The sequence below is a fragment of the Peromyscus californicus genome, unplaced genomic scaffold (assembly GCF_007827085.1).
Source record: "Peromyscus californicus insignis strain IS unplaced genomic scaffold, ASM782708v3 Scaffold_4__1_contigs__length_199733344, whole genome shotgun sequence".
In the NCBI taxonomy this organism is placed as follows: Eukaryota; Metazoa; Chordata; class Mammalia; order Rodentia; family Cricetidae; genus Peromyscus; species Peromyscus californicus.
In genome coordinates, this window is record NW_026294562.1 from 15,482,028 (window position 1) to 15,498,495 (window position 16,468).

General features: G+C 45.2%; 1 protein-coding gene across 4 annotated transcripts in view; it reads right to left on the reverse strand.

Annotated features, from left to right (window-relative positions):
• Positions 1-16,468, reverse strand: part of As3mt (arsenite methyltransferase) — a 49,018-nt gene that overhangs the window by 21,745 nt on the left and 10,805 nt on the right. For 2 of the 4 annotated variants that reach the window (XM_052761163.1, XM_052761164.1), the window contains exons 5-12: positions 12,475-12,515; positions 12,104-12,231; positions 11,202-11,352; positions 10,610-10,746; positions 8,640-8,709; positions 5,462-5,543; positions 2,347-2,478; positions 1,705-1,847 (exon numbers count right to left, since the gene is read on the reverse strand). In XM_052761163.1, coding sequence (XP_052617123.1) covers positions 1,705-1,847; positions 2,347-2,478; positions 5,462-5,543; positions 8,640-8,709; positions 10,610-10,746; positions 11,202-11,352; positions 12,104-12,231; positions 12,475-12,515 — 884 coding nt within the window. Of the gene's footprint in view, positions 1-1,704; positions 1,848-2,346; positions 2,479-5,461; positions 5,544-8,639; positions 8,710-10,609; positions 10,747-11,201; positions 11,353-12,103; positions 12,232-12,474; positions 12,516-12,746; positions 14,485-16,468 lie in introns of those variants that run through there. The other 2 variants (XM_052761165.1, XM_052761161.1) reach the window with 2 other exon arrangements.

The window sequence follows — 16,468 nt, forward strand, 5'->3', positions numbered from 1 at the left end:
GGTGGTAAGTGCCGCCTGCTACTTACCAACTAACGCAGAAGACAATCTCCAGGAATCGAACCACCGCAAGAGACAGGAAACAAAGACGTACCAGCCATGGAGACAAGAGTGATTTAACAACTGAAGATGAAGGCACAGCTGCCGACAGCCCTCAGGAAACGAGGGTGACACCAGCTGTGGTGGAACAAGCCTTCAATCCCAGCACTCAGGGGACAGAGATGAGGCAGGCGGATCTGAGTTCAAGCGCAGCCTGGTCGGCACAGTGAGTTCTAGGCCATCAAGAGCTATATATAGTAAGACCCTAACTTGGGGAAAAAGTCGGGAGAAAGATGGGATGGAAATACCCAAGGACCATCAGGTAAATGAGAAGAAAGAGACCGTCACCAAAGCCCTAAATGATGGCCACTCAGTGCGTCAAGGAAATCAGCGTCCTTATCATCTCACAAAAGCCAAATGCCTCCATTCAAGACAACGATAGAGCCACTGAAATAAAACCCAGGCATGCAGACTCTTAGAGCACTGGGGAGAAGAGCCTGCCATCTCGCCTTTACCTGTGAACTGGATTATGATGAAGACTGAAAGAAATTCAGCAGATGCCTAGAAAACTGCAGAAGATTGAGTGTGAAAAGCGAGAGTCTAAAGAAAGGGGAGGAAGGCAAGCGCAGGAGACAGCCCGGGGGGAGAAAGAGGCCAAAAGACAGAGGGGACCCAAAAAGGCTCCCCAGGAGCCTTCTGGGGAGCCTAGTAAGTTTTCTGAAGGAACAGATGGAATAGGAGCACATCACTGGAATGGCGGGGATGCCATTAATTATCCGGAGGGTCTGACAGCCGTGCAGATCTTAAAAGATGGCCTTCCAGGATGTGGCCCAGAATGAGTAAATATGTCAAAATATTCCAAAGGCTGTGGACCTCATGTAATGGGCATTTGACAAAGTCCTCATAGAAGGAAAATCAACCAGACATCTAATGGATGTCACAGAAATACAAAGCAGAGTGTCTCTGCCCTCCTCTCAAGAGCTGAGGTGCTCTGAAGATAATCCCTGCCCCTCTATACCAGCATCTTACAGGGTTTGCCACTGGGTATTCATTCAGATAATATGTTCTTATTAGGAATTCCAAACCTGAAGCACTTCTTAAACCTAAAATATTTTATTATTTTTTTTTATTTATTTATTTTTTTTTTGGTTTTTCGAGACAGGGTTTCTCTGTAGTTTTGCGCCTTTCCTGGAACTCACTTTGTAGACCAGGCTGGCCTCGAACTCACAGAGATCCACCTGGCTCTGCCTCCCGAGTGCTGGGATTAAAGGCGTGCGCCACCACCGCCCGGCTAACCTAAAATATTTTAAACTAATTAAAAGGGTCTGTTAATTTCTATGCCTTTGAATCACTGGTCAAAAGAAAGTATAAAAAGTTTATTACTCTACTGTAAGCAAAATGAAGACTTCAATTAAGGGAAAAACAAAATTACACACAAACCAACCAACATCAGAATAGTGAGAAGCAATTTAAGGTCAAATTGAAGATCCAGGAAAGATGCTGTGGCTGGGGTGGAGGTGGGGAGGCACAAGGGTAAGAACGCTACAGAAATAACAGGTACCAGTATTGCCCACCCCACAAACCTGAAGATGGAACATGGGACCTTGCACATGCGGGCAAGTGCTCTACTATTGAGCCATACTGCCATCCCCGTGGGCAGCTTTTTACCTTGAATGTGAAATTTGCATCAAAGATTAGTTCTCTCTCATGCCCTGTGATTCCTCCTTTGTAAACAACTCGGCATCTTTTAGCTGGTTCTGTCTTTGGGAGTTTGAAGAGTCGAAACGTGGCAGACACAAAGCGACAGTCACCTGAAAGCAGACACACAGGGCTCACTTCCTGCACCCCGGCGGCATTCAACAAACGAGGATGGCGCATAATGTAAAGGTGAATTCCTTTACTGCACGCCATCAATTCTCTTTCTGGGCGCTTCAGTCTATTTACTGAAATAAAATACTTTATTAAATATCTCTCTGAGGGAGGAGCTGAAATTATTCAGGAGACAAGGTGGACACTTTCAGATGATGCAGTTTCCCTCGGTAAGAATCACTCAATAAGGGGACTAGAGAGGTGGCTCAGGGGTTAAGAGCACTGACTGCTCTTCTACAGGACCTGGTTTCAATTCTCAGCACCCACATGGCAGCTCATAACTGTAACTCCAGTTCCAGGGGACCTGACACCCTTACACAGACATGCATGCAGGCAAAACACTAATGCTCATTTAAAAAAATAATTGCTCCTTAAACTAACTGAGCACTGAACGGAAACCATTCCCACGGCAGTCACAGGGTCTCTGCTGTTGCTTCTTACCAATGACACTTTCTAGTTCCTTGTTTTGAACTGTAATGAGATTGGCAGTGACCAAACGCGGAGGACAGAACCCAATTTTTTGGGCAATGATGGCAAGATCCTTCCAGTACAAAGCACCACCCAGGCATTCACCTTAAGAGAAAAATTACAGAGCAGTCAGTACTTAGAGCAGCATTATGGACATTTATAACCTGTACAATTAACTAGGACATCGTATTAAGATGTAGGACCTAACTGGCCATGGAGGCATCCACCTGGAACCCCAGCATTTGGAAGATAGAGGAAGATAATGAAGAGTCCACATTCATCCCTAGTGAGTGTGAGGTTCTTTCTCAATAAAACAAAACCACAAGAGCGAAGGATGTACATTGCATCAATTCCTAAATGGTCTTACAATAAAAACCCAAAGTCAGATATTGGGGTAAATGCTGAAAGATCAGAGACAAAGGAACAAGCCACTAGAGAAACTTCTCACCACTACCGAATCCTCAGGCTGAATGGAAGGCGAGATCCTATCTCCACGAGTCCTCTGACTGAAAGCCTCTGAGTCCTCAGCTTCAGCTCTGGTTCCTGTCTCTTCAAGCCTTATGTACCTTTCTCCGCCCAGCCATATCACTTCCTAGTGCTGAGATTAATGGCGTGTGTGCTTCCCAAATACAGGTAGCAGAGGCATGAGATCTCAAGTGCTGGGATTAAAGGCTTGTGACTCCCAAGTACTGGGATTAAAAGTGTGTGCCACCACTGCCTGGCTGTTTCTCTCCTAGACTGAATCAATCACATGTAGTCTAGGGTGGCTTTGAACTCATAGAGATCCAGATGGATCTCTGCCTCCCGAGTGCTAGGATTAAAGGTATGTGCCAGCTGGGCAGTGGCGCACACCTTTAATCCCAGCACTTGGGAGGCAGAGTCAGGCAGATCTCTGTGAGTTTGAGTCCAGCCTGGTCTACAGAGCGAGATCCAGGACAGGCACCAAAACTACACAGAGAAACCCTGTCTCTCTCAAAAAAACTAAAAAAGAAAAAAATGATTATAGTAAATTTAAAACAAAAAAATAGGGCCTAGAAATAGGGCCTGGAAGTATCCACAAGGCCTAGAGAGTGATGACCAAACCCAGAATTTGTTAGCTAATGGTCTCTGAGAATCGTTTTCAGGACAGTCCTGATGTGTTGGTTCTACTAAGACACAATCACAATACTTGTGTGTGTGTGTGTGTGTGTGTGTGTGTGTGTGTGTGTTAATCCACACTCTGAAAGGTGCTGTCAGTGGGAATAAAACGGCATAAACTCTGCGGCCTCTTAACTCCAGATGAGTCCCATAACGATCTATTACTAGAACAATAATTGCTACTAATGTTCACAAGACATTTTTACAGATTTTTTTCAGTGCAAAGATATTCATACAAGTTTTATGTGTTACACCAATAAGTTATAGACAAACTTAACCATCACCAGTAAACAAACACTTCAAGCTGAACAACACAGTTGTATAATACTGTTTATATATGTTTAGACCAGAGCTGGAGAGATAGGTCTGAAGTTAAGAGCACTGGCTGCTCTTCTAGAGGACCCAGGTTTGATTCCCAGAACCCACAGAGCAGCTCACAATTGTCTCTAACTCCAGTTCTAGAAGATCGGACACCCTCATATGGCCTGCACAGCTACCAGACCTACATGCAGGCAAAATGCCCACCTAAGAAAATTTTTTAAAAATGTTGGGACTTAGGAAATATATTTTTTGTATTTTTTGGAATGTTTTGTTTTAATTATTTTGCTTATTTACTATCTTGCTTTTTTGGAGATAGGCTTTCACTATGTAGCCCTGGCTGGCCTGGAACTTTCTATGTATGCTAGGCCTTGAACTCATAGAGATCTGCCTGCCTTTGCCTCCCAAGTGCTAGAATTAAAGGTGTGCAACAATACTTGGCTTATGTATGTATGCATGCATGCATGTATGTATGTATGTATGCATGTATGTATGTATGTATGTATGTATGTATCTGTGTTTGTTTGTCTTCTGTGTGTATGAGAGACAGCACATGCCACAGTGTACATGTGGAGGCCTGATGACAACGCTCTGGAGTTAGTCCTCTCCCTCTACCATGGGGATTCTGGGGATCACACTCAGGCTGCAGACTTGGCCGCAAGCGTCTTTACCTACTGAGCCATCTCTTCCGTGTGTGTGTGTGTGTGTGTGTGTGTGTGTGTGTGTGTGTGTGTGTGTACACATCTTCTTGGGTGAGGCACAAATGCCAGAGGGCACATACAGAGATCAGAGATCTACTCTCTCCATGCACCTTTTTATATGGGTTCTGGGGATCGAACTCAGCTCATCAGGCATGGAAGGAAAGTGATTTACCAATTGAGTCACCTCATAGGCCCTGTTTTCCTGCTTTAAACATTACTCATTTATATTACTGTATAATAAGAAAATGTTAACACGATCTCTTTAAAAATGAGATGGTTTTTTTTAGACTATGTCTCATCGTGCAGCCTGCTCCAGCCTTGAGTGAACACTGTTCCTCTTGCTTCATCTCCAAAGAGCTGAGGCCACAGGCATGTACCACCACTGCTAGCTTAAATGCAAAAGTCGATCATGAGGATGCATTTATCTCCTTAACGTCTAGAGACTCTTAAGTGACAATAAAGGAATAAAAACTCCATCTCATTTATTCTTCAGAATAGCTTTTTAAAGTAGTCTGTTATTATTTTCATTTTACAGTTTAGAGAAACAATAACAGATTAATTAAATTGCCTGAGATTATGTCACTTTTTTAAAAAGTTTATTTATAGTGGTGGTGGGGAGGGGCACATGGGCATTTGTGCCACAGTGCACATGTGCAGGTCAGAGGTCAGCTCTGTGGAATCCGTTCTCTCCTTCCACCTTTACATGTATTCCAGGGATCAAGCTCAGATTGCCAGCCTTGAACCACATGTGCCTTTTCCCACTGAGCCATCTCACCGGCCCTCATATTGTTTCTGGGTAGTAGATAAGGAATCGAACCTTCTGGCCTTATGCCATTTGCTCTCCCAGCCAGTGGTCTCACCCCAATGTACTTGCAGGATGGAGCTCTACACTAGTCAATAATCACTGATGTAAATAAAACAAGAATGCATACCCCATAAAACCTTGTGTGACTTGATGTCTTCTGGCACTTCAAGGCTAGCATAGACGTCACTGAAATACAGCTCCCCACCGTACTGAAAAAGAGCAGCACACATCCGAGCAAGGTTAAAGATTACATTCATTACAGATAACAAAAAAAAAAATTGATTTTTAGGAAAGCAACTTCAAAATTCCAGTGTTTGAGCTGATACTGAGCAAGCTGACCCTTGAACAAGTAACAGCTGCCTCCATCATTAAAATCAACACACAGGGTGTTTAATTCTCCAGTGTCCTATCCAACATAAAGTTGCTGTCTAAGACTCGGAGAGGAGGGAGTCAACAGGAAGTGAAGAAGCAGGAGAGGACAAAGGGAGGGTGGCTGTCACCTGTGCGCACTGTGTGCGTGTATGGAAACAGTGATAAGGGCTGGAGAGATGGGTTGTGGGTAAAGTGCTTGCTGCTATGTGAGCATCTGCTGAGTTCTGGTCCCCAGCATCCACGAAAACCAGGGTGGTTGGCATCTATGACCCCAGCTCTGATGGGGCCCACAGCTAAGTCCCTGGAGCTGATCAGCTGACTATTCTACCCAACTTGGTGAGTTCCAGGTTCAGTAAGAGACCACATGTCAAAAATAATAATAATAATAATAATAATAATAATAATAATAATAAAGTAACATAAAAGATTTGTCTTATCAGGAAAATTCTTTTAAAAAGAACAAAATGTGAGGGTTCAAATAGATTAGAACAGTGGTTCTCAACCTTCCTAACGCTGCAACACAGTTCCTCATGCTGTGGTGACCCAACCATAAAATACTTTCTGCTACTTCTTAACTGTAATTTTGCTACTGTTATGAATTGTAATGTAAATATCTGATTTTCAGGATATCTGATATGCAACCCACAAAGAGGTCACCACCCACAAGTTGAGAACCACTGATGTAGAAGAACCAAGTTCATGGGACTGGAAAGATAACTCAGAGGTTAAGGGCTCATGCTGCTCTTCCAGAGGTCCTGAGTTCAATTCTCGGCAACCACATTGTGGCTCACAACCATCTATAATGAGATCTGGTGCCCTATTCTGCCTGCATGCATATATGCAGGCAGAACATTGTATACATAATAAATAAATAAATCTTTTTTAAAAACATGCAGATGAAAACATTATTCTGTGCTATTAAAAAAAGAAGAACAAAGTTCAGTTTCCAATACCAATATGGTGGATCACAACCACCTGTAAGTCCAGTTCTGATCTCTGTGAGTATCAGACACACATGGGGTGCACATGTATGCATATAGGCAAAACATTCATGCATATAAAGTAAGTAAATCTTTTTTTAAAGTTTTTAAATAAACAAGAACACAGGAGGGAAAAAAATGAGTGTCTCTCCTAAATACATTCAGGTTGCCTGAATTTTCAGTGAGTCCAAACAACACAGCCCTAGGTGTCTAGACAACTAACAGACACACCCATAGAATTAACAGTCTCATCCTTTGAAAATTACAGTAATTGAGCCAGGGGGTGGTGGCGCACACCTTTAGTCCCAGCACTCGGGAGGCAGAGCCAGGTGGATCTCTGTGAGTTCTCAGCCAGCCTGGGTTACCGAGTGAGTTCCAGGATAGCCAGGGCTACACAGAGAAACCCTGTCTCAGAAAAAAAAAGAGGGGGGGGGAGGGGAGGGAGAGAGGGAGGCAGGAAATTACAGTAATGAAGGCAGGCAGTAGTGGCGCACGCCTTTAATCTCAGCACTCAAGAATCAGAGGCAGGAGGATTTCTGAGTTTGAGGCCAGCCTGACCTAAATCATGAGTTCCAGAATAGCCAGAGCTTTCACAAAGAAACCCTGTCTCAAACAAACAAACCAAAAAAAAAAAAAAAGCCGGGCGGTGGTGGCGCACGCCTTTAATCCCAGCACTCGGAAGGCAGAGCCAGGCAGATCTCTGTGAGTTCGAGGCCAGCCTGGGCTACCAAGCGAGTTCCAGGAAAGGCACAAAGCTACACAGGGAAACCCTGTCTCGAAAAAACCAAAAAAAAAAAAAAAAAAAAAAAAGGAAAGGAGGAATGAAGGGAAATTACAGTGATATTATTACACATTAAAATTTTTATATATAAAAATATCTAGGTCAAAGGAGTCAGCAGGGATTGAAGGTGTCATTTAGCTAATTTCAAAAGCATGGATGCCTATATTCTATAGTAATGTTTAGCTTTTCTTAGTTGATCTCAGTGAAGATCATGAGCTGGTATACAAATGGCATCCTTGAAATAACATGAGATCATTCCTACACAGATACTTTTAAATTTTTATTTTATTATTTTTACGTGCGTAAGTGTTTGCCTACATGTATGTCTGTGTCCTGGTACCCTCGGGGGCCAGAAGAGGGCATCAAGCCCCTAGAACTGGAATTACAGATGGTTGTAAACCACCATGTAGGTGCTGGGAATTGAACCTGGGTCCTCTGAGGGAGCAGCCAGTGCTCTTAACCACTGAACCCCCACCCTTTATAGATACTTCTATTTGGGCAATGTAATAGCTCCGTAAGCCAAAAACCCCAGAATTTATTTTCAGAGTGCTAGGGATTGAGCCTCGTGTATGCCAATCACACATCTGCCACTGAACTACACCTTCAGGCCTCCAAATCCCAGAATGCTTTGTTTTCTAGCACCAAGAAACATCCTTTCATGGGCAGGAAAGACGGGAAGCTCCTGGAAGTTTCCCTTTTAAAAAGGCATCCATATAAAACTTCCATCTTAGATTTCTCCAAAGATAAGATATCTTGGCATCAGAAACACAATCTGTTCTAGAAAAGGCAAATTCATAGAAATTTTTCAGTGAGTCAACAGGTTCTGGTGACTCCACAGGTATTATCTGAGAGCCAAAATCAATAGTAGCCAGGAGCAGCAGGAAAGAAGGTGAATGTTCTAACAGTCAATCACCAGCGGCTTGAGAGGAAAATAAGCCCTGTCTAGGGCATGACTCTCACCCTATGCCACCCTACCCCGACTTTTGTGCACTTTTCTGTTTGTTTTTTGAAACAGCATCTCAGACAGTTGGCCTTGAACTCCACCATGACCAACTTGGCTCCCTCTTAACTTGGTGCATAAATCAAGAGCTTGAGTTCTTAGTTCCAGAAGAGAACGTGATCCTGTCAGCCCTCTCTGGTGTTAACAGATTATGTCTCCCTCCTGCCCTCACCTTGAGCACGTGATACACCTCCCGAAGCACTTGTTCTTTATCGGGGACAAGGTTGATAACACAATTGGATCTAAAAAACAATAAGGGGAAAAAAGAGCAGATGTTGAAGGACTCAAATCCTTGAAGACCCAAAAGGGGCTTCCATCTTACCGGCAGAGCTACCTACTTCTTCCCGACTCTCCTTTCTTCCCCATACTCAACTTTCCCGAGATAAGGGAGCTAGGCAAGTTGTTTAAGACATATCTGGGGGTTGGGATTTAGCTCAGTGGTAGAGCACTTGCCTGGCAAGCGCAAGGCCCTGGGTTCAGTCCTCAGCTCCAGAAGAAAAAAAAAAAAGACATATCTGTAAGCAAGTAGTGAGTGCGAAGTGCAGGAATATGACGCGTGGTTCTTGTTTTGTCCTGATATTCACCAGGCAAGAAAACAAAACCGGACTCGATGCCTATCATGGCAGGTGTTCAAATCCCTTAAAGGCAGCTTTCCCAGTATTTTCATTTGAGGCTAAGTGTGAAACTCAATGGTTAAATGCTTCTTTAGGGTTCAATTCCCAGCATCAAAAGAAAAAAAAAAAAAGCCCAATCCTGTCACTTGGGCATGATTTAACAATGACTCAGGAAAATGAGAAACACAAAACACCATAATTTGCCATGAAAAAAAAATGCAGTTGTTGCTAAATATGGTGGTGCATGCCTTTAATCAGGAGGCAAAGGCAAGCAGATCTCTGTGCATTCAAGGTCAGCCTGGTCTACACAGCACGTTCCAGTCCAGCCATAACTACATAACTACCCTGTCTCAAAACAAACAGAACAAAACAGAATACCACATAGATGATGGTAGTCTCATAAAATTACAATAAAGGCTGTAATTGTCTAGTACAGCAACACCCAGAACAAGGCCATAGTACATTAGTCAAGTGTTTGTGACGAGGCTGGCGTCCACACCTTACTGACTGCCGGCTGTAGAAAAGTACAACACACACAAACAATGATGCTCCTGGCCTTTGTTTACGATGCTTTTATCGTTATTTTATGGTGAATTTACTCTGCTTACAAGAAAACACGCTGTAAAACAGTCTGCTAGGCTTTCAACAGCAACCTCGCACGTCTTGAGAAGCCACCACAACCCTGGATAGCATCACCTCGTGCCCGGGACTGCTCTGTTCGTTGGGCCCTGGTATCAACAGGCTGGCTCTATGGTGTACACCACACAGCCTAAGTGTGCAGTGGGTTCTATCATCAAAGTCTGGGTGAGTACACGCTGATGTGCACACAATTAGATAACGCTCCAATACAAAGTTCTTACGACACGACCCACTGTTACACTCCAGATAAGAGGTGAGTGTGCGTCAGGGCAGCGCAGGCTGTGGTCTGGCTGGTCTGGGGAGCTCACCGGCTTTAGGTCGGTGGGCAGATGTGTTCACACTGCAATATGACTTTGTCTCCTCCTAACTTACCAACAAATGCCCACTTGAGGGACAAAACAAAACAAACTCACAATATTTTAAGTTTATGCTTTTGTGTTGGGTTGTATACATAGCTATCCTTGACCACATGGTTGTGCCAGAGGCTAGACACCCTGGCAACTTTAAATTCTCTCTCAGGCAGCTGTGTTTTGTTGCTAGTGGACTATGGAGAGCTCATTACAGCTTCCTTCCTTTATGAAGGCCTGCTAAGTTCAGTTTAATTCCTTTTTCTTTTTTAAACTTTTAAAAATATTTAATTTTACTATATGTGCATTGGTGTTTTTCCTGCATGTATGTCTGTGTCAGGATGTGGGATCCCCTGGAACTGGAGTTACAGACAGGTGTGAGCCACCATGTGGGTACATGGGAATTGAACCCAGGTCCTGTGGAAGAGCAGTCAGTGCTCTTAACCACTGAGCCATCTCTCCAGCCCCTAGTTTAATTCTTCAAAGAGTGGTAGCTCAAACTGAGCTGGGCTTTGCTCATAGCGGCAAGGCTGTAGCCCTACACAACGATGTCGTAGCTCTCCTTCTGCACTCCAGCCTCTGCCAACTTCTCAATGCAGCCGTGAATAAAAGCCACATTGGGTGCCTGGAAACCAAATTTTTCCATGTGGTACTCAAGATAGGTTTTAGCCACTTCCACCTAGAGAAAGAAAAATACAGATTTGGTAATCAACACTATTAAAAAACTAAATATTTTTCCCTGAAAACTGTCCTCTTACTAATGCCATATGCTTCCCTGCCCTGGGTTATTTTGGAGAGATACACAAGATTCATGGGCCATGTAAGATATGCAACAGCCTGGGACAGAAGTTCCCAACTAGGTGAGTCTTGCCTGAGGTAATCTCTCATCCAATGACAGTTCTTTCTGGCCAGGAGGACAAAGAAAGGAGAAGAGGAAGTGCCACTGGGTTAAACCTCTGACTGACTTCTCCAGGACAGTCACTGACTGTCAATGTCTTCAACTTCTAGGTCACTAGAGGCAGCAACAAAACCCCAGCCTTCTTAAATACCATGAAGAAAGGTGGGAAGCAGTTTCAGGCCTCAAAGACGGTCTGGAGAAACCTCTCCTCCTTTTCCTCCAAATCTTTGTGTTACCTGGACCTCAGTCATGTCTATTCCAGTGACATGTCCCTTCTCGCCAACTAGCTGGCTAAGCATATAGCAGTCTCTGCCACTTCCGCAACCCAGATCCAAAATCCAGCAGTTTTCCAGGAGCTCAGGGACAACCAGACCACAGCCATAATACCTGAGAAATGGAAAAGACATGTTTTAAAAACAGACTAGCAAATTCTCCAGTAGTAAAGCTCTACTTCCTCCCTCCGTTCCTCCATCACCCACTTACGTCACTCTCTTGTCTCTCCCACTAAATCAGAACCATGTCCGCCATAGCTGCGTGGACCAGCGCCGTGCAAGGTGGCAAGACTCAAGAAAACCATCTAAACTACTTGTTGAATAAATACATCTAAGGCACTGGCTGCTGAACAAGGAAAGTATTCTGCCGCCCCCCCCCCCCACCTCCCCCGGGTGTACGCACTGTACCTTGAGAGGTAAAAACAACAGTATGGAGAACCTTTCTCATGGCTGACTGAGAGTGAGTGCCACTGGAGTGGGTGCTGTAGCACCTGGGGGAGGAAGGCTTCACGACCCCAGGAGGACTTCACTGAGGTGCTGGAGAGGCAGGGGGTAAGGTACCCTCTCTGATAACGGCTCTCTGGGTGGGCAATACTATGGCAGGGAAAGGCAAGATCGGGAGCCATGACTGTTTAGAAAGTGTGAGCTAATCTATTAAAAACGTGAATGTCTCCTAAAATGGGAAGAGATGGAGAGCATCTTTGAGGGGTCTTCAGCTGAGGTACAAGAAGCTCAGTGGCCAGCTTTGGGGGTTTCTCAGTAGATATGGGAAGCAGGACGGCCAACAGTGATGGCTAAATTCCCTAGTGACCAGTATGGGAAAATTGCAGTCTGGAGGCTTCTTGGAAACAGCATATACACTCTACCTCGAGGTAACGTCCTCGTGTACATTCTTCAGAGTTTCCCGGATGTACTTGGGGACCAAAGTGACTGGGGTGACACAAGCATTAGTCTGGAGGTCTGCAGATGTCTTCAGTACATTCCCGTAGTAGTTCTGACTCAACAGGCAAGGAGGAGAAGCCAGGAGAAAATGGACTGGAGTTGTCGCCTGCAGAGCTCGAGGCCTCTGCCACACTCACAGTTCAGCTTAACTCCAGCCCACCGACCTTTGCTCAAGGTAAACGCCGACCCCACGTCCCAGGCTGCTCTCCCCCAGAGTGCTCTGCGAGCAGAAGCGCTTGCTGGCCAGACTCCCATAGACCAGCGATCTCACGCCAGCCATTCCCCGGGCCCTCACCTGAACGTCCTTGTGGATCTCAGCGTCTCGGGGAGCGGCCACTGACAAAGGGGAGAACAGAGGCTAAACCGGGTGACCACAGTGAGGGACCCGGCTGCGGGCAAGATGGAGGACAGCAGCACACGGGGCGGAGTGGACGGGAACTGAGGCCTTCAGCGAGGCACAGGCAGGCCCTGCCCAGAGGTGGGAGCAGGCTGGGGGGCGCTGTGGGCCTGAGGGAAGGCAGAGGTCAGAAGGGGACTGGACGGAAGGCAGCGGGGACAGCTACTCACTGACTCACGAGCTCCACGTTCCCACACCTGGGATAACCCAACTCCGCTCCGGAGCAGCGCCGAGGCCACGCCTCCTGGCTGACCTGCAACCGCTCCGCGTGCAAACCCGCCCACAGCCGTCTAGCCCTACACACTGCTGAGTCTCATCGTCACCTTGGAGTCCTTGCATCCCGGTATAATGGTTGTATTAGCTAACATCTCCCTTTACTGATCCATAGTTTCATTTGTAAATTCTGTGTGTGCCTTAAATGAACACCCATATCTATTTTCCTCCTTGCGGAATGAAATCACCTCTCCTCCATCCGGCTCATTAAGTCCTTCATTGAGATGTCATTTACATCTATAACATTCACCTTCCTTAGCCCACAGCTCTCCGAATTTTGCAGGTATCAGGGGGTGGTGCTGTGCCTTTAATTCCAGCACTCAAGAGACAGAGACTGCAGAAAGAGGCTAGCAGATCTCTGAGTTTGAGGCCAGCCTGATCTACAAAGCTAGTTCCAGGAGAGCCAGGGCTACACAGGAAAACCCTGTCTCAACCACCACCACAACCACACACACATACACACAGATAAAAGTGGTTCTCTAGTTCAGAAAGCTTATGCGTGCCCCTTGGTAGGAAATTCCTTCCACACCCCACACCTAGGCAAACGCAGAGACTTGGTTCTCTACCCCTGCAGCTTTGCCTTTTCTGGAATGTAGTACAGGTGAACTCTTAACCCTATGGCCACTGTTCAGTTGTATGCAGAAAAGCACTACTACAATAACTCACCAGTTTAGATGTATTTCCATGTACTGCCACTTCTCCTCAGACTGTTTTTGTTTATATTATATCTGATGTATCTGTAGGGTAGGAGTGCCCTGGTACATGTGCGGCCAAGGGGCTTTTAGGAAGTTGGTTTTCTACTTCCACACTGTGGGCACCAGGGATAGAACTGTGTCGTAGGGCCTGCCAGCAAGTGCCTTTACCTGCTGAGACACCTAGCCAGCAGGGTGCATTTTTAAAAAGTGTTTCTCTTGCCACCATTACTTCTGTACGTCTTTTATATTGTTTGGTGTGTGCATGTGTGCATGAGCACCACAGCCCATGTATGGAGGGAGACGGATGACTTTCACAAGTTAGTTCTCTCCTTCCACAGTGGGTTCCAGGGATCCAGCATCAGGCTTGTGTGGCAAATGCTTTTAGCTTTTACAGCTACACCATCTCAATCCCCCTGCATTTGTTTGTATGTCTTACTTCTTTGTGGTTGAATCAAACATTGCCGTGCATCAAGATAAGGTGATGTAGCAGGATAAATGGAAGGATGTCTAGATAGGAAAGTGGACTCTTAGGAAATTTACCTTCCTGTTTTCAATCCCATGTCATTTCAGAAAGAAACTTTGAAGTCCCTCTAGTAAGTCTCCAGATTCCCTGCTGTCAATTGTTGTTGAAAGTTAACAGGGTGGCAGTGGGATGGCTCAGTGGGTAAGGTGCCTGCCACCAAGACTGAGGACCTCATTTCCATCCCTGTAATGCACGTGAGAACCAACTCCTGCAGGCTGTCCTCTGATTGCCACATGCAGGCCAGAGCATGCATACATACATACACAAATAAATGTAAAATTGACAGGCCGTGGTGATGCATGCCTTTAGTCCCAGCACTCGGGAGGCAGAGGCAGACAGATCTCTGTGAGCTCAAGACCAGCCCGGTCTACAGAGTGAGTTCCAGGAAAGCCAAGGTTACACAGAGAAACCCTGTCTGGAAAATAATAATAATAATAATAATAATAATAATAATAATAATAATAATAATAATGGAAAATAATAATAATAAATAAATAAATGTAAAGTTTTCTTTTAAATGTTTAAAAACAAACTAGGGCTGGAGAGATGGCTCAGTGGTTAAGAGCACTGGCTGCTCCTCCAGAGGACATGGGTTCATTTCCCAGCTCACCAACTGTCTGTAACTCCAGGGGGTCCAACACCTTCACAGACACACATGTAGGCAAAACATCAATGCACATAAAATAGAAATCAGTCATTAAGGGGCATTCCCTGGGCAGCTGTGCAAGAAAACCGGCTGGGCATGAGCAGCAGAGAAGGTCCAGAAGCAGGGTCCTTCCACGGTTTGGGCTCCAAACTCCTGCCCTGAGTTCCTGCTCTGACCTTCCTCGGTTAGATAACTTGCGAAAGGTCGCAGAGCTACTATTAACCACTCCAAAGTGTTTCCTCAGAATACAACACAGTGCCTGGAGGATAGTTGGAGTTTACGTCTGGCTCTTTAAAAATGTAAAGGTAAACATTTTTTAAAAATAAATCAATAAAAAAAACCCACAGGCAATCCTTGTTGGAATATTTTTAGATTGGGACATTTCTAACTATTGAGTGTGTAAAAAAATGACAACTTTAATAGGCATCCAGTACTTTTTAGCACTTATGTAACAAAGCTCTCCTGAACATCACTTTTCAGGAAAATAAAACATTCTCCCCATAAAATGAGCTCTTTGAACCAAGTAGTTACTTTCTCCTTGTTCTGATGACAGCTTTGTCTCAGCCAGAGGGCAGGGAGAGGATGTGCTCATCTTCACTTGTACTGCTACCCTCTGTGGGTTAGTCACAAGAATCACTTGGTAACCACACCCATATAAACCACAGTGAGCAAACCATTATCAGCTTTAACTTCCGCCACTCTCCCCTCATGGTGTCTGGTACACTGGACTGATTTTGGGTCGGATGGTGACCAGCAATCATTCTGATCAGTCAGGGCCTCTGCTGCCACAGTTTGTTGTATTCTGGCTTTGGGGATGTTTCCTAGTGTTCAAGGTTGATCCCTGGGTCTCATGTGTGCAAGGGAACCATCACTGAGCCACACACATAGCTTCTGTGTTGTGTATCATCTCTGCTGAAGGCAGGCATTCTATTTGAGCTCTTCAGGCAAGATGTATCGAACATTAGCAAAATTAGGTTTTTAAGAAGGAAGAAAATTGAGAAAGGATCTTTAATCCAGGCCAGTCTCAAACTCACTGTAGCTGAGGCCAGCCTTGACCTACAGGTCCTCTTGCCCTCAGGTGCCAGGATCACAGGTGTGCACCACCACTTCCATCTTGATTTTTTAAGATTCAAAAGAAAGACCATATATAGAGAACTTCCTGTTTTCGTCCCTTATCTCCAAGGGTAGTCTTGAGAAGACTGCCACATACTTGTTTGGAAAACTACTGGGCCAGCAATTGTAGGACAGACCAGGGAGGTAGATTTTGGTTAAGTGTCCAGAGCCATGTTACAAGAGACAAAGCTTTTGTCTGGCAAGATGGCTTAGCAGGTAAGGGCCCTTGCAACCATGGCTGATGACCTGAGTTTGTCCACAGGATCCTCATGATGGAAGGAGAGGACTGATTTCCTAAGCTGCTCCTCCAACCTCCACATGTGCCCCCCACACACACACACACACATACACAACAAAGAAATAGAAGGGAAAATTGAGATACTGTTTCACTACATAGCCCTGGCTACCCTGAACTTTTTTGTAATTAGAAAACAAAGTAGATCTTTCAAAAGCAGTCAGCATCCCTAAGAGTCCTCAAGGGCTGGAGAGGTGGCTCAGCAGTTAAGGGCACTTGCTGATCTTCCAGAGGACCTGGGTTCCATTCCCGGAACCCACGTCATGGCTCACAACTGTCTGTAACTCCAGCTCCAGGAGATCCAACACTTCTGGTCTCCTCAGGCACTGCACACATGTGGTACATAG